Source organism: Onychostoma macrolepis, chromosome 04 (assembly GCF_012432095.1).
Source record: "Onychostoma macrolepis isolate SWU-2019 chromosome 04, ASM1243209v1, whole genome shotgun sequence".
NCBI classification, from domain to species: Eukaryota; Metazoa; Chordata; class Actinopteri; order Cypriniformes; family Cyprinidae; genus Onychostoma; species Onychostoma macrolepis.
The window spans coordinates 29,080,736-29,099,599 of record NC_081158.1 but is presented as its reverse complement, the minus strand read 5'-3'; the positions used below and the strand labels follow the sequence as shown (position 1 = coordinate 29,099,599).

At 36.6% G+C, this 18,864-nt stretch overlaps 1 protein-coding gene across 2 annotated transcripts in view; it reads right to left on the bottom strand.

The window, feature by feature from the left end:
* Positions 1–18,864, bottom strand: part of mpped1 (metallophosphoesterase domain containing 1) — a 63,332-nt gene that overhangs the window by 2,527 nt on the left and 41,941 nt on the right. Inside the window, exon 8 of one of the 2 annotated variants that reach the window (XM_058773116.1) lies at positions 6,547–6,699. In XM_058773116.1, coding sequence (XP_058629099.1) covers positions 6,593–6,699 — 107 coding nt within the window. In that variant the 3' untranslated portion in view covers positions 6,547–6,592. The remainder of the gene's footprint in view (positions 1–6,546; positions 6,700–18,864) is intronic. The other variant, XM_058773115.1, reaches the window with a different exon arrangement.

Sequence of the window (18,864 nt, the reverse complement as noted above, 5' to 3'; positions counted from 1 at the left end):
AAAGGAGAATTGATTATATGATTGTAGTGGTCATTTATCCTGTGGAATTACAATGAATGGATTTTAAAACTTCAAATTCACTATTATTATACTGAAAAAAATTGTAAATAAATGATATAACTTTTATTTTTGGGTCATTTCAAGGATCTAGATTTCACACTGAACATCAAAGAGTGAAAACACTTTGATGTTTTAAATTATAAATTAAATTATAAAATAAATAAATAATATATATATATATATATATATATATATATATATAGAAAAACATATATTTTATATTTATTATAGATAAATATTATTTATTTATTGCTTAGGTCTAACAATATGCAAATCAGCATGAATTGTTTGTATAATATGCATATATTTTATTTATATACATTTGAATGTATTTATAACTCGCTTAAAAATAGGCTAAATTTACCATGCCAAAAATGAATACCAAATATTGTACTAGCATCATTAGCCACATTGTCAAGTTATATTACAGATTTATTTGTGGCAAAACATCATAGTTTTATTGGACTCACAGTCTTTGACATAAACAACAAAACATACAGGAAGAGTTGTTCTCTTTTAAAAGTTGATATGACTACTTATTTGTCCATTTAGCATTGTTTTCTCCCTGACCCATTTTCTGCTTAATTATGTCCTCTTTGCAGTAGGTTTCCGTCCTGAACTGACTAAACCTTTAGACTGAACTATATTTGAGACAGTAGGAGGTTCTGCTGTGAAAGGCAGCAGTGAAATAAAAAGATATGTCAGAGATAAGAGCAAAAGAAGGCAGAGCTTCTGCTTGAGTGACGGGTGATATAATTCAGTGAGATGAACCTGAACATGACTAACGGAGAGGAAAGACTCCAAGATGGGAAGTCAGATAATGTCTTCACCCAGATACACACACACACACACACACAAAATAACTGACTGTATGAGTTTCTTCATATAGACTTCAGTCATAAAAAATGGTCTCTTAGGAGTTTTAAACAAGATTCAGCACATTCATTCCTTTTAAAAAAAGAAGACTGTCACAAAAATGAGTTTTTAACAATCATGGATCTGTGGCTTATGGCTTGTTGAATTAGGCAAACTACATGATTTATACGTTTAAACAATCATCATCATCTGTCTCTGCATCTTGCAGTCATTATGAAATCAAAACGGACCCCATTTACTTTTTTAATGGACACTCCTGGTCTTATAATGAATGGGTATTGGTGCATATTATTATAATCTGAAATTATTTTTTAAAATTAATGTTCTGCTTCTCCCTGGTTCTATTTTTCAGCCCCGTCAATGGATAAATTTAAATTTTCCACATTGAATATCCAGTTTTGACTAGAAATATGTGCTATTTTGTAAATAAATTACAACCCGAATTCCGGGAAATGTTGGGACATTTTTTAAATTTGAATAAAATGAAAACTAAAAGACTTTCAAATTACATGAGCCAATATTTTATTCACAACAGAACATAGAGAACATACATTTTTAAACGGATGAATTTTACACTTATATCCACTAAATGAGCTCATTTCAAATTTGATGCCTGCTACAGGTCTCAAAAAAGTTGGCACAGGGCCAACAAAGTGCTGAAAAAGCAAGAAATTTTGAAAAGATTCATCTGGGAGAACATCTAGCAACTAATTAAGTTAATTGACATCAGGTCTGTAACATGATTAGCTATAAAAGGTTGTCTTAGAGAGACAGTGTCTCTCAGAAGTAAAGATGGGCAGAGGCTCTCCAATCTGTGAAAGAGTGCGTAAAAAGCAAATCTCATCATCTACAGTGCATAATATCATCAAAAGATTCAGAGAAACTGGAGAAATGGCTCCAGACAAGGCTGAAGACCTTTGTTGGATTCCAGTGGTCTTCGGGCCCTCAGATGACTCATCGGCATGATTCTGTCATTGACATTACTAAATGGGCCCAGGAATACTTCCAGAAACCACTGTCGGTAAACACAATCCGCCGTGCCATCTGTAGATGCCAACAAAAGTTCTATCATGGAAAAGTGTTCTATGGTCAGATGAGTCCAAATTTGACATTCTTTTTGGAAATCACAGACGCCGTGTCCTCCCGGCTAAAGAGGAGGGAGAACTTACAGCATGTTATCAGTGTTCAGTTCAAAAGTCAGCATCTCTGATGGTATGGGGGTGCATAAGTGCATACGGTATGGGCAGCTTGCATGTTTTGGAAGGCACCATGAATGCTGAAAGGAATATAAAGGTTTTAGAGCAACATATGCTCCCCTCCAGACAACGTCTATTTCAGGGAAGGCCTTGTGTATTTCAGCAGGACAATGCAAAATCATATACTGCAGCTATTTCAACAGCATCGCTTCGTAGTAGAAGAGTCCGGGTGCTGAATTAACCTGCCTGCGGTCCAGATCTTTCACCTATAGAGAACATTTGGCGCATCATTAAGCGAAAAATACATCACCAAAACTCCAGAAACTCATAACTTCGATGCCCAGATGTCTTCAAACTGTTTTGAAAAGAAGAGGAGATGCTACACTATGGTAAACATGCCCCGTCAAAACTATTTTGAGACCTGTAGCAGGCATCAAATTTGAAATGAGCTCATTTTGTGCATAAAATTTTTTAATTTCTCAGTTTAAACATTTGTTATGTTATCTATGTTCTATTGTGAATAAAATATTGGCTCATGTGATTTGAAAGTCTTTTAGTTTTCATTTTATTCAAATTTAAAAATCGTCCCAACATTTTCGGAATTCAGGTTGTAGGTTGCAAATTGTTTTGTTTGCTTCTAAACAATCATAATGGTCTGTTTTTGCACATGCACTCTTAAACAGCAAAACACAAGGTAAAAGTAATGACAGAAACGGTTTCCTTTTCCTGAAAGTGCTCAGAAAACGTTTCAGAAAAACCATAATTTAAAAAGAAATAAGTGACTTTTATGTGTACTAATCCATCTTACACTTAAACTTCGCTTTGGGTACTAAGAATATTGATGCACCTTTTGATAAACAGCTTATAATGTTCCTGAATGATTAAATGTAAAGTATTAATTATTTAAAAATTATTATTATTTAGAGTATTTATCTTCTTGAATGCAATTCTTTATTCTGCCTTTCCCTTTCCTCAACTACAGGATGTCATAAAGTCTAAATGCAATGTCTTCAGGTGTTCACTCAAACTCCGCAAACACTGTTCAGGGGAGGGTGTCAAACATGGCTTCAGGGAACTCAGAGTTGTCCGAGGGCAATTGAGTTGATTGTGTGGGCCACGAGAGAATCTCATTAGAACAAACACACTGTTTATTCATTTCCTTTTTTTTTTTTTTACCCCACTCGATCACTCCATTCCCGCCGTTAGCCACCATCTGGGGCCCCCCCTCGCCGTGGTCCCTGCTTTTAGAGGACAGAGGAGTGGAAATTGGCACTAAGTGAAGAGATGGCATGCGCGCAACAGAGGGAACAATTTTAATTAAAATGTTTGCCCAGAAATAATCTCCCGAGTAGCCTTGTTAATTATGACTAATGCCTGCAAAGGTAGCACACGCAAAACGCACGGCGAGTGGGGGTGTTCACCATGGAAACGCGCACGGACATCGCTTTATCCCCCCTCAAACGGAAGTGGGACGTCTCTCCTCCTCCTTTTGTTCCTTGCTGAAGCAGCTTGTTTGGCCACCCGGTGATGTGACTTTGTTGTTAATTGGGTCATTGCCTTTACTGCAGTGCACTGACTCTCCAACCCTGATGTGAAATCCCAGGTGGGCCGTAGCGCAACACAAACATACACTCGTATACACACACTGTCCATATGAGCGTTTGCCTGTATACACACGTACACATCAGTGCATTATCAAAGGAGAAATTAATAGAGGATAATTAGAGGAGGTAAATGCTGATTAGAAGCTGAAATATAAATTCACGCTCGCTGAACTCAGACGTCTGCTGGTGAATATGTTATGTGGTTTATGGAGCCTCGCGTCACATCCCGCGGTGACATGTGGAGAACACCGCTGGCCTTTGATGGTTTTAGTTTATGTGGAAGGCACACAATCTAGTTAAACAAAATTCTTTTTTTCCCCATGAACCACCAGTGGACAGTTGACCCTATGCTCTCTAATGCACCTTTTGAATATGTTTGGGGAATGTTTTTGATGTAATGGGCCAGCAATTTACAAGAAAGCAACTGAAAGTCATTCATTATCAATCAGAGTTGGAGTCACCTGATATAACCGGACGCTATAGTCGAATAAGAACATTTACCGGCAACCAAAAGAAATGTGAACTGGCAACCTCTTGCAATGTAACTGCTGTCAGTGTGAATGCCCCTTAATTCTGAGGTTGAGGTCACCTAATAAATTCACCACATAACATGTTAGTGCAGCTGTTAGTGAAGTTTGCGTGTTAAACTACAGTGCAATCCATCAAATGCACTTTACTGACCGACTAATTAAAATAAACAAAATCACAATCATGCTATTGAAACATTGAAAGTCACAATTATTTCAAAATAAAGTTGCAATTATGAGAAAAGGACATTGTGACACTGCAATTAATAGAAAAATTCACCATGTAAAATATAAATGCTGTAATTGTGAAAACAAGCAATTGTGATAACTAGTTACTAGAAACAGTCAAAATTACCATATGAGAGTAGATCAGAGATCTTACAAAATTTTTGTGACACAAAAGAAAAAAAAAGCTAAAACGTCAGATTTTCCTATTAGGCTGAAATGTACCTTGTTTGGATGGGAGTGAAAGATTTGAATACAGAGTAAAAAAAGGTAATTGTGAAACATAATAATTAAAGTTGCATTGCTAGACAAACTTCACAATTATAAGACATACTGTAAAGGTATGTGAGATATAAAGTCACAATTAAAATACAAGAAAAAGTCAAAATTATTTTTTTTTACTGGGTGAGTACAGTGAGAATCTGATGAGTGATTCGATGAGGGTAGGTGAGATCTTATCAAATTCCTATGCCACACAAACAACATGAGACTTTCCATCTTCTTGCATGAGTGACATTTAGAGGTCAAATTTGCTGCAAAACATGACTAGAAGCCATTTCACTGAAAACTAAAGCATCTAAAAAGATAAAATGATAAATCTACGACATCTGTTTGTCTGTTGTTGGCGGTACGTCGACTCAGAGTCTTTCTCCTAATCTTTAATCTCTCTGTCTCAAAAGCACAAATCCTAACGGAAATCCACAACCCCTTTCTCCAAAGCACCTCAAATATTTATTCAACGGTTTGATGTTTCCTCTCTTTTATGAAATAATCAAAAATGTTTTAAAACGCATGCACCGCCTTTTTCAGAGCCAGTCCTCTATCGCGGGCAGGCGCTCCTTCTGTCTTTATGGTCTGTAAAGGAAAGAGGGGGAGAAAGTGTCTTGTCTTAATAATAAAGCCAGTGAGCTGCAGATCAAACAGCGGTTTGGTGTTACAGCAGATCGTAATGAACTTCGGCAGCAGGTCTAGAGTCAGACAGAGCCGCATGCAAACGCTGGGGAGAACAGCGCAGGGCGCTAAGACGTGCTCCGATTCCTGATACTCCTGCCTCTGTGTGTGTGTGTGTGTGTGTGTGTGTAAAATTTACAAGCCGTTCCTAACAGTGGTGCATGAGAGATCTGCATAGTTATGAGTTAAAGACAGAGAGCTGTGCTTATTCATCATACAGATACAGACACAGAGGTCATCAGAGACAAAGAGAGATTTCAACACAGGTGGTCTTCAGGACATTTAGTAGGCATCAGCCCATTTTTGGCATTATTTTTCTATATAAAATATTATATAGATTGTGTTTGATATCACTTCCTTCTCCAAGGCCATCATATACCAGCATGAAGTTCAAAATAAAGTCACAACGCCACATATAAAAGGTCACATTGTGAGATATAAAATCATTTTGAGAGCAATTCTGAAAAATAAAGCCGCAAAGATTAAAATTGCAATTGTCAACATGAAGTCATGTGATGTGCTTTATGCTGGTTTGGTAATGGTCAAGCCAGAAAATCAGCAAAGATGTGCTGCTTGACCAGATTTTATGAATGGCTTGGTTTTGCTGGTTTACCAGCTTGACAAAAACTACCTATTGTGACTTCTTCAGAATGAAAGTATAGAAGCTTGAAAACAGGTGAATCAGCATGTTTTTTTGTCTTATTCAAAGGGAAAGTTCGCCCAAAAATGAAAATTCTGTCATCATTTACTCGCCCTCAAGTTGTTCCTAACTTGTTTGAGTTTCCAACAGTTGATGGTCCCCATTGACTTCCATAGTGGAAGAAAATTGATTCCATCATGAATGGTCAGTCAATGGGGAACAGAAACTGTTTAGTAAACCACTTTCTTCAAAATACATTCTTTTGTGTTCGGCAGAAGAAATGAAAACTCATACCGGTTGGAAAAACTTGAGGGTAAGTAAACAACAAAATTTTAATTTTTGGGTGAAATATCCATTTAATTGGTCATGCTGTGCTAGTTAGGTACATATACAACTTCAGTCAATCTCTCTACCCACTCTCAATGAAAAAAAAAAAATCTACAAACAACCTCAATTTATGTACTTACATCAACAAAATGCTCACCAATAAGTGTCAGTGGGTGATGTTTTCCTTCACGTACTGATGAAGTCACTCTGCAAGATGCTCAATGACACAAAAATGGAGGGTGGGGTCCTTCGAAGAGGTTTGTTCTCCAGACAATCACCACCTGAAAGTGTCTCTGAACCACAGGAAGGTACATTAATGGAACTTAAATTCTTCAAAGAGCTTTATATGCTTGGATTTATTGGCAGATTTTTTTCTTTTTAAGTGCATTAATACAGGACAGAAAACGTCTGGATTTGGGCCCCTGTTATTAGCTTTTATAGGCTGTGTTCAGCGTCTCTGAGAAATCATAAACGCATCTCCAAGGTAACGTGTGGCTAATGGATAATTTTGATTTCTAAAGTAGTACATTATTGGCTTAAGCAGCATTTCACCATTTGTGAAATTTCTGGACATCTCTGCACTGCAAAATAAATAAAAACTCATCTTTACTTTTTTTCAGTAGAAATATCTAAATACCATTATGCATTTACATAAAAAGCAAAACTGCCAAAAGGCATTAAAGAAAAAAAAAAAAAAAGGATTATGTCATCATTCACTTAACCACAAGTCAATCCAAACCAGTATGACTTTTTCTTCTGCGGAAAACAAAAAACAGATATTTTGAAAAATGTTCTTCATTCAAACGATCTCCAAAAATGTATTTTGTCTTGTTCTATTGACAGATCTTTTAATGTGAAGCATAAATGGCAGTAAATGTGTTTCCTTTTCAGCCATTTTTTTAATACTGTTGCACATTTGTCAAAAGATAAATTTGGAAAGCGATGCTGACCAAAATCCAACAACAAACACGCCAAAGCAACTTCCACAGAAAAAGCAAAGAGCAAAATTAATGCTGCATAATATGCAACACCCAATCGGATGCAGTTTGGATGAAAGTACACAATAGTATATTATATATGCATAAGGTTAACTGCAGGATCAGGAGAGAAGGGGAAAAAAGCTGTCTATCTTGTGCACTGGGATTCAGAGGTAGCTAAACCTCCCAATTCTGTCTTCCTGCAGAGCTATGCAGGTGTGAATAGTCTAATATCAACATTCAGGGCACTCATTTTGCCTCTATAATGTGCGAGGCTCTCTGGAGAGCGCACACACATCCTGAAAAGCATCCCATTTCTTGCTTCATGAGTCATTGGAGAAATTATTCGCTGCACAAATATAGCTTACATGTTCTTCGTATCTCATTAGAGCAAACAAAAGAACAGAAACACTGAATAATTTTGATTTCTAGATGTTCCAGCTAATTATATTCTTTGGAGGCTGCCTGCAAGCAGCAGGACATCGTTTTAATTTGTATCCTCTAAAAACCCTATTAAAAGGAAGCCAGCCAAAAAGTTCTCTATGTTCACAGCACTTGTTTTTTTGTTTTCCAGATTGGAAAAGTGAAGCAAGGTAATTAAATGTAAAGTGGGCAGCAGTACTAGTTTTTATATCATCTGTTGTATTCAAAAGCCAAACACAAACAGAACTCCCCTTTAGAAGTGCATCCTTAAATTTGCTGCTCTCGCTTTGTAAACAAACCAATTACAGCAATACGCAAAGTAAATATTGGTTATATTTTAAATGTAATATGTGAGATATTCAGAGATAATATATTCAGAGGAATCACTGTAGGCATTACTCTGCGTGGGCTACAGTACTGACTAACAAACATGAATTCTTGGAGCGATTCATTAAAGGCCCTTTCAAGCTTTCAGTTAACAAAAAATACTACAACGATGGGTCGTGATCCAAAAATGAGAGTCAGGTCTGTTCTGACATGCCCTCATCACTGAAAAACAGAAACAAAAACATAACATTTGCTTGTAAAATAAAATACAAACAAACTGGGTTGGTGCTGAACATTTTGTGCAGTGACAGGTGGAACGACAGAACGATCGATAGATGGACAGAGCAAAAAACAATCACTAGATAGACAGAATGAACGAATGAACAATCAATAAATAGATAGAATAAACAACATAGACAGACAGACAGACAGAAATTGATTCAGTTTTGGTATTTGATGTTGAATGTAAAATCTGGGTCCTGAAACAAAACCAGATGATAACCAACGATCTTAATGAGGAAAATAATCTTACCATTTTTGGGATCGTTCCAAGTTTCATATCTAAAATGGATATTTCTTTCATCTTTTAAAACAGGACTTATCAGCCTATTAAAATCACCATGGAATTTAGCGTAACATTCTTGACACAGAGCTGAAGATATCTTTGATATGCAGAGTCATAAAAACACGCAAAGAAATGTGTCTTCCACGCAAATATTCATATTAATGTTCATCTGTGCAACTGGAAGCTGTGTCTGGTGATGGTGGGAGATCAGATCTCTTATTCAAAGTGGAGGAGAACCAAACCAGACCAAAACCCAGCGCGCGCGCACACACACAAATCAGTCCAACCAGAACGTGTTTAGAGTCATGCATTTTGTCAATCTCTCTGCATGCTAATCTGATGATGGATTACATGTTGGAGAATGTGATGGATTTTGGCAGACCATCTTCACTGCTTTCCACTTCACGGACAGAGAATCTGAACGAGACTTGTAAGACAGTTTGAAGTTTGTCACCAAGGAAACTAATGCACAGCACCTGCTGGAATTCAAACCTGGCACCAGCGCAAACATCTACACAATAACATTAGCCAATCCTATGGCACGACAGGAATATATATTGCGTCTAAAAAAATACATGTGCGTACATGTTTAGAAGAGCAACGGATGAAGTACGAAGATAAAGTGTAAATGTCAAATAGACTCATTCGGATTCGATACAATAAGTTTTCCCTGAGCGTGTATCAAACCTGTTACATCAATATCTCATTTCAGAATCTCAGAACAGATGGCTTGACATGTCCAAGATCTGTCTGCTTTCCTTCATATTCTGTCATCAGTACGCCTATAGTAGCACTTCTCAGTATGCAAACGACTCCATAACCGTACTTTCATTGCGGTTAGATTCTCAGTCTCTCCACAGATTTATTACATCATGATCATGACATAATAATGCAGATACGTTTGATGTCATTGTGATGAAAGACTTGAAAAACTGACTGACACCACATGCATATATACACAGTCAAACCAAAAATTATTCAGACACCAGATATAATTTTTGATATCTTTTTACTAGTGGGTGCAGGACACTATAGTTCATTTATGTAAGTGAGGATAGCAAAATAAACTGTAACATATCATGCACAAAACTTCATCATACAGTGGACTACCAGTAAAATTGATAAAAATTTGGGATCAAAAATTATTCAGACACTTTGACCTGATCATGTTTTGCTTAAGTGTTTTTATTTAATTGCTAATGTGAATAAATTTTGCAGACTGAAGAAAATCAAGCATTGCTTGGTAATTGGCTGACCTAAATTCAAGTGGTATTATCTAATTTTGCACTTAAATTTAACAGCTGACAACTATTCAACCTACTTCATTACATACCTTTCTATCAAAGTTATCTGACATAATCAAGATAAATTTGTTCTGACAGTTTAACTCTGAGATCTTGTCATATTTTATTACCATTTTCTAAACTACAGCGAACTGTGATAATGTGAGAAATGTTGAATGTGTCTGAATAAATTTTGGTTTGACTGTGTGTGTGTGTGTGTGTGTGTGTGTGTGTGTGTGTGTATATATATATACATATACAGTGGGTACGGAAAGTATTCAGACCCCCTTAAATTTTTCACTCTGTTATATTGCAGCCATTTGCTAAAATCATTTAAGTTCATTTTTTTTTCCTCATTAATGTACACACAGCACCCCATATTGACAGAAAAACACAGAATTGTTGACATTTTTGCAGATTTATTAAAAAAGAAAAACTGAAATATCACATGGTCCTAAGTATTCAGACCCTTTGCTGTGACACTCATATATTTAACTCAGGTGCTGTCCATTTCTTCTGATCATCCTTGAGATGGTTCTACACCTTCATTTGAGTCCAGCTGTGTTTGATTATACTGATTGGACTTGATTAGGAAAGCCACACACCTGTCTATATAAGACCTTACAGCTCACAGTGCATGTCAGAGCAAATGAGAATCATGAGGTCAAAGGAACTGCCTGAAGAGCTCAGAGACAGAATTGTGGCAAGGCACAGATCTGGCCAAGGTTACAAAAAAATTTCTGCTGCACTTAAGGTTCCTAAGAGCACAGTGGTCTCCATAATCCTTAAATGGAAGACGTTTGGGATGACCAGAACCTTTCCTAGAGCTGGCCGTCCAGCCAAACTGAGCTATCGGGGGAGAAGAGCCTTGGTGAGAGAGGTAAAGAAGAACCCAAAGATCACTGTGGCTGAGCTCCAGAGATGCAGTCGGGAGATGGGAGAAAGTTGTAGAAAGTCAACCATCACTGCAGCCCTCCACCAGTCGGGGCTTTATGGCAGAGTGGCCCGACGGAAGCCTCTCCTCAGTGCAAGACACATGAAAGCCCGCATGGAGTTTGCTAAAAAAACACCTGAATAAGATTCTCTGGTCTGATGAGACCAAGATAGAACTTTTTGGCCTTAATTCTAAGCGGTATGTGTGGAGAAAACCAGGCACTGCTCATCACCTGTCCAATACAGTCCCAACAGTGAAGCATGGTGGTGGCAGCATCATGCTGTGGGGTGTTTTTCAGCTGCAGGGACAGGACGACTGGTTGCAATCGAGGGAAAGATGAATGCGGCCAAGTACAGGGATATCCTGGACGAAAACCTTCTCCAGAGTGCTCAGGACCTCAGACTGGGCCAAGGTTTACCTTCCAACAAGACAATGACCCTAAGCACACAGCTAAAATAACGAAGGAGTGGCTTCACAACAACTCCGTGACTGTTCTTGAATGGCCCAGCCAGAGCCCTGACTTAAACCCAATTGAGCATCTCTGGAGAGACCTAAAAATGGCTGTCCACCAACGTTTACCATCCAACCTGACAGAACTGGAGAGGATCTGCAAGGAGGAATGGCAGAGGATCCCCAAATCCAGGTGTGAAAAACTTGTTGCATCTTTCCCAAAAGACTCATGGCTGTATTAGATCAAAAGGGTGCTTCTACTAAATACTGAGCAAAGGGTCTGAATACTTGGGTATTAGATATTTCAGTTTTTCTTTTTTAATAAATCTGCAAAAATGTCAACAATTCTGTGTTTTTCTGTCAATATGGGGTGCTGTGTGTACATTAATGAGGAAAAAAAAAATGAACTTAAATGATTTTAGCAAATGGCTGCAATATAACAAAGAGTGAAAAATTTAAGGGGGTCTGAATACTTTCCGTACCCACTGTATATATATTCAAAATGTGTATATGTTCAAAGCTGTCTTAATCTAATGAGTACATCATTGATAGGATCAGATCTTCTCCTTTATGATTAGAAAGCATAAACCTTAGATGAATCTTCAACAAGAGCTATGTGTTCATTTTCATTATGTTACCGAGCTCTAATTAAATTATATTGGCAATAAGTAATTATCCATGCATATGTTTTTGAAGAATTTTCACTCACTGTATTACAAACCCTTCCAGATGTTGAGAATACATCTTTCTATAGAGTTGTGGTTGTGCTACAGGAAAGGAAATGGAGAGAAACCTGGCCACTGCCTTCCAATTCTGTGATTCAGTCCATTTGCCTGCACTTTAGAGAGACGGATAATGTTTTAGAAGGTAAATAATGAATGTGTAATGAAATCCTTACTTACTAGGCAGTTCAAGGTATTCATGAATTGTAAAATCAATGTTGGATAATGTCATACTAAATCATCATTACTATGACCTCGTCCTACGGGCATGATGTCATTGGTTTCTCTCTATCCAGAGGCATGTGATTCAGCAGTCCAGGGCACAGAATAAAATGAATCAATTATGAACAATTCATATTGTTACTTAGTAGATCAAGGACCCCGGTGCACCTGTAAAAGGATTATAGTACTTCACATTTCAGATTCATTTTTTGAATAGTTCAGATATATCTATTCATTCTTTTCATCCTAGACTATGAGACCTTGGAGAGAAAGCCAAATAACTGTCTCCCATTTTACAGACATTGTCAAATCTCTCAATAGCATTATAAAGAGACAGTGAGTCAGTGGAAAAAAATGTTTGAAGAGAGGAATGAACGCTGACTGACTTTTATTCATCTTAAGATCACTTTGTTCTTGCTAGACTGTAAAAATGACTGTTTGAAGTTGTAAAAAAATAATAATAATAATTTTGAGTACGTTTAAAGATGCTGTATGTAATTTTTTGACTATGGTGCATAAATCATAAAAATACCATAATATATTTGTAGTTATTTAGGAAACACGCTTTCTCTGAAAAACAATGCTATAGCCAGTTATTCTAGTGTAAAACGCGTTCCATGTCGGAATGTCTCTTTTTGTTTTGGTCTGTGTGATTCTGCCCACTGCCAGTTTACCCAATAGTATTTTGACATCCCTGGTTGCCAGTTGGTGGAAAACACAGCGAATTGCAGCCATGGAAGCCAGGAACAAACTGGGTCAAAGATCATAGATTCCACCCGAACTAAAAAGCATTAATCCAAAAGTCTCTATGACCAGAGACATATTAAACCATGGATAAATCAACTCAATAGCTTACAGTGTAAGGCTCGTTGCCTTCCATTGTCAATTGCACTTGTTCCTCTTTTGTGTGCTAATCTGGCAACCCACTTGATCATTGAGTCAATTGAGCAACATTTTGAACTTGGACTGCAGTACCCATTTAAACCGCCAGCTTTCAATATTATATACCACACCTTTAACAAGAAAAAAACTATTTCAGTCTTCAAAATTTCAAAGTTTAATGTGTTACTTGCCATTTCTTTGTAATTATTTATGAAATTTACTAGCATTTTCTGAGTGAAAATTGTTTGTACAACTTTCTTTGGAGACCAGATCAGCAAAAATTCAGTACAGGGTGCAGTGTAATCAAGAAAACATTATACATTCATCTATCTATCTTCATTATTCTCTGATTTGTGTCATTGTGCCCACCTAACATAATGAAGAAAATGTCATTCTAAAAATATGTAATGCCATAGACTCAAACAGAGGCCTTGATACGGGTAACGTCCAACATCAAGAGGTGAAGAGATGGCTTCGCACAGGACACTTTGGACATCATCAAAACAGCATTAGTTTAATGGTGTTTCTTGTCTGTTGATAATGGTGCAAATGCCCTGTATGTTGGTAAGAAAAGAGAGCGGGCACCAGATTGGGTAAGAACTCAGCAGGGACCTCCCACCCGAGGCTCTATTCCGACACTTTCCTGATGACAGAATTGGGAGTTTTCGTCATTTTTGGCATGGAGAAAGAACCATCGCAGAACAAAAGAGTGAGGGGTGTGCTGGTTTTGCGTGACTCCCCACGGAGTAAGTCCATTTGCCTGCACTTTAGAGAGACGGATAATGTTTTAGAAGGTAAATAATGAATGTGTAATGAAATCCTTACTTACTAGGCAGTTCAAGTTCAAGGTATTCATGAATTGTAAAATCAATGTTGGATAATGTCATACTAAATCATCATTACTATGACCTCGTCCTACGGGCATGATGTCATTGGTTTCTCTCTATCCAGAGGCATGTGATTCAGCAGTCCAGGGCACAGAATAAAATGAATCAATTATGAACAATTCATATTGTTACTTAGTAGATCAAGGACCCCGGTGCACCTGTAAAAGGATTATAGTACTTCACATTTCAGATTCATTTTTTGAATAGTTCAGATATATCTATTCATTCTTTTCATCCTAGACTATGAGACCTTGGAGAGAAAGCCAAATAACTGTCTCCCATTTTACAGACATTGTCAAATCTCTCAATAGCATTATAAAGAGACAGTGAGTCAGTGGAAAAAAAATGTTTGAAGAGAGGAATGAACGCTGACTGACTTTTATTCATCTTAAGATCACTTTGTTCTTGCTAGACTGTAAAAAATGACTGTTTGAAGTTGTAAAAAAAAATAATAATAATAATTTTGGAGTACGTTTAAAGATGCTGTATGTAATTTTTTTGACTATGGTGCATAAATCATAAAAATACCATAATATATTTGCAGTTATTTAGGAAACACGTTTCTCTGAAAAACAATGCTATAGCCAGTTATTCTAGTGTAAAATGCGTTCCATGTCGGAATGTCTCTTTTTGTTTTGGTCTGTGTGATTCTGCCCACTGCCAGTTTACCCAATAGTATTTTGACATCCCTGGTTGCCAGTTGGTGGAAAACACAGCGAATTGCAGCCATGGAAGCCAGGGAACAAACTGGGTCAAAGATCATAGATTCCACCCGAACTAAAAAGCATTAATCCAAAAGTCTCTATGACCAGAGACATATTAAACCATGGATAAATCAACTCAATAGCTTACAGTGTAAGGCTCGTTGCCTTCCATTGTCAATTGCACTTGTTCCTCTTTTGTGTGCTAATCTGGCAACCCACTTGATCATTGAGTCAATTGAGCAACATTTTGAACTTGGACTGCAGTACCCATTTAAACCGCCAGCTTTCAATATTATATACCACACCTTTAACAAGAAAAAAACTATTTCAGTCTTCAAAATTTCAAAGTTTAATGTGTTACTTGCCATTTCTTTGTAATTATTTATGAAATTTACTAGCATTTTCTGAGTGAAAATTGTTTGTACAACTTTCTTTGGAGACCAGATCAGCAAAAATTCAGTACAGGGTGCAGTGTAATCAAGAAAACATTATACATTCATCTATCTATCTTCATTATTCTCTGATTTGTGTCATTGTGCCCACCTAACATAATGAAGAAAATGTCATTCTAAAAATATGTAATGCCATAGACTCAAACAGAGGCCTTGATACGGGTAACGTCCAACATCAAGAGGTGAAGAGATGGCTTCGGTACAGGACACTTTGGACATCATCAAAACAGCATTAGTTTAATGGTGTTTCTTGTCTGTTGATAATGGTGCAAATGCCCTGTATGTTGGTAAGAAAAGAGAGCGGGCACCAGATTGGGTAAGAACTCAGCAGGGACCTCCCACCCCGAGGCTCTATTCCGACACTTTCCTGATGACAGAATTGGGAGTTTTCGTCATTTTTGGCATGGAGAAAGAACCATCGCAGAACAAAAGAGTGAGGGGGTGTGCTGGTTTTGCGTGACTCCCCACGGAGTAAGTACTTGACGCCCTAAGCCATGCTAAAAGTGTGAGGGAGAGGCTAAACCTGGCAACCCAAGCTAAATTTGGCATCTTAACGTTTCTTAGCCTATTTGTGCAGCATTGTTCTGCATTATGACCAAATGACTAAACGCTGTTGTAAGTTACAAAAGATAAATAAGGCTTATTTATTCCAAGAGTTAGCCATTTGTATTCTGCATGCAATAAAATGGCTACTATTGTTCTTCGTCCATATCAATGCCCCCTGAGGTGCTTGTGGTGATGGTGTTTCATATGTTAATGAAGCCAGCCAGGACAATGCATCTTGACCTTGCAAATAATAAATCAACTTCATGACTTATAGTTCTTCATGTAGGTTACAGTTAAAAATAAAAAGAAAGAAAATACACTAACGTTCAAAGTTTAGGGTCAGCAATGTTATTTTTTAAAGTCTGTGAAAACAACAATGTTGTGAAATAATATGTGACACTGGACCACAAAACCAGTCTTAAGTGTCATTTTTTCAAAATTAAGATTTATACATTATCTGAAAGCTGAATAAATACGCTTTCCATTGATGTATGGTTTGTTAGGATCGGACAATATTTGGCCGAGATACAACTATTTGAAAATCTGGAATCTGAGGGTGCAAAAAAAATCAAAATATTGAGAAAATCGCCTTTAAAGTTGTCCAAATGAAGTTCTTAGCAATGAATGTTACTAATCAAAAATGAAGTTTTGATATATTTACGGTAAGAAATTTACAAAATATCTTCATGGAACATGATCTTTACTTAATATCCTAATGATTTTTGGCATAAAAGAAAAATTTATCATTTTGACCCATACAATGTATTTTTGGCTATTGCTACAAATATACCCCAGCGACTTAAGATTGGTTTTGTGGTCCAGGGTCACATATTACAATTTAAATAATTGTTTTCTAATATATTTTAAAATGTAATTTATCCTGTGATGGTTAGGTTCTAATATGCTGATTCGGTGCTCAAGGACAATTTCTCATTATTATCAGTTGAAAACAGTTATGCTGCTTAATATTTTTGTGTAAATGGTGATCATTTTGTTTTTTAGGATTATTTGATGAATATAAAGTTCAAAAGAACTGGATGTTCGTTAAATAGAAATCTTTTGTAATATTATAAATGTCTTCACTGTTACTTTTGATCAATTTCATGCATCCTTGCTGAATAAATGTATTACATTCTTTCAAAAGAAAAAATCATGAAGCTCAATGACACTTAAAGTTATGGTCAGATTTATATAGATAAAAACATTAGAAGCATGTTCAGAGATTTCTTTTTTGAATGCAATCCAGCTGAGATCAAAGAAGCAGAGTGTTATCTCTCTAATTTTGGAAAGAGTGTGATTCAAGTGTAATGAAACTAAGGGAATCCATAACTTCAGAAAGGTGCTGCATACTTCATAGTGCATTACATTCAAGACCCAGCATAGTGCTGGATCTAAATATTAAATATACACATATAAATATTCATTACACAACGGATAGTCTCCTACAGTCTTACTTCAAGGGAAAGACTGCTTTGTTTGAAGCAATATGTAAATAAATATGGTTGATAATATGTCCATGAATATTAGATTATGAATTCATATTTATTTTAATGTAAAATAACAAAGAAAATATTTTAGGCACTGTAACCTCACTGTGAGGTTTTCAGTATTTTTAAATAATAGTTTTAAATATTTAATATGTAATTCAATATTTAAATAAAGGTTTTTAATGTTTTTCACCATTGCAAGTTCATTTAAATAGTCCTGTGGCGTGAATGTGATAAACACTTATTTTTTTTATTTAAATGAATAATATTTAATATAGATTATTTTATATAGAGCATAGCATATGTTACACTTTAGGACCTCCCAAAAGTGGACATCGACTATATGCAATAAGTATATAAACGCCCCTATAAAGCATTCTCCTGCATCTACTTAACTGTAATAAGTAGGGGAAATTATTCAGGTCTAAAAGATATTCTTCCCAGAGGACATTTCTTTAGTCATTAAGGATGACACAGTAGCAAATAACAGCATTCGTTTTACAAATTTTAAAAGGTTTCTTTATAGAATAAGTCAACCAACTTCTGCTTCAGGATACGAGTAATTCAAAGAAGATGAAAATTAAACATCTTTGTCACAACAAACATTGTTCATAAATAAGCAGCATATGACAGTAATCAGCATGCATTGTTGCGGCTAATTGTTTTGTGTTTTTTTTTTTCCAGCGGCAGTTGCATACGCATTTGTTCCACCCGTATTCCTTCGACTGGCATCAAGTATTTTCAGCGTGAGCTAGACGGCACGCCCCGGGATGTTTAACAGCGCTAAAATGCACTACACCAGGCCTTTTGTTCAGCTTTAAGAGCTTGAAACGGCTGACAAGAACACGTCGAAGATGTATTTGCGAGTTTATAAGAGACGCAGGGAGACAGAGACAGACAGTAGAGGACATTGTTGTGTAAAGCACACAAGTCGAAAGAGAGACAGATGTTGATGGTGTGTACTAAAGAGGATGCAGTGGATGGCACATGAGTAGATGTAAAGAGGGGGAAAAAAGATCTAAGAAAAAGGAGAGTAATGGGGAACATGTAGGTAAAAAGTGGCCAGAGACGGGAAGGATAACAGAGAACAGAGTCTTTAATGGCATAGTAAAAGCCAGCCTGGAATAAATTACCTTCCATCCCGCAGGATTACTCATGTAATTATTTGAATGAGGGATTTCATTAGGATGTGCAGAGGTGTGAAAGAAGGAAGGCCGAAGTGATACAAGACTGAGGACAATTTTTACCAACATAAATTAAGTTTTAGCCACGTGCAGATAATTGATATGAAATTCCAAGTCCTTTGATTAGGACTAAAAAGTGAGAGTGTAATAATGTGAAATCTACTCATCTCAAAGGCAGATAGAGGAAAGAAAATCCAGAAGCGAAAGGGAGATTGAAGAAGAATGATGTGGGATAAGTTTTAATTTAAGAGGTTGATGGAGTTTAAATTTCATTTGTGTGAATGATCTGCAGAAACCGCAGAAAAAAGTCTGGACACAATCCAGAAAACTGAAAATGACTCTTAGATTTACATTAATGCTCTAAATTGAACACTGCAAACAGCAATGTTTTAAGCTCTAGATCATCATCAGGA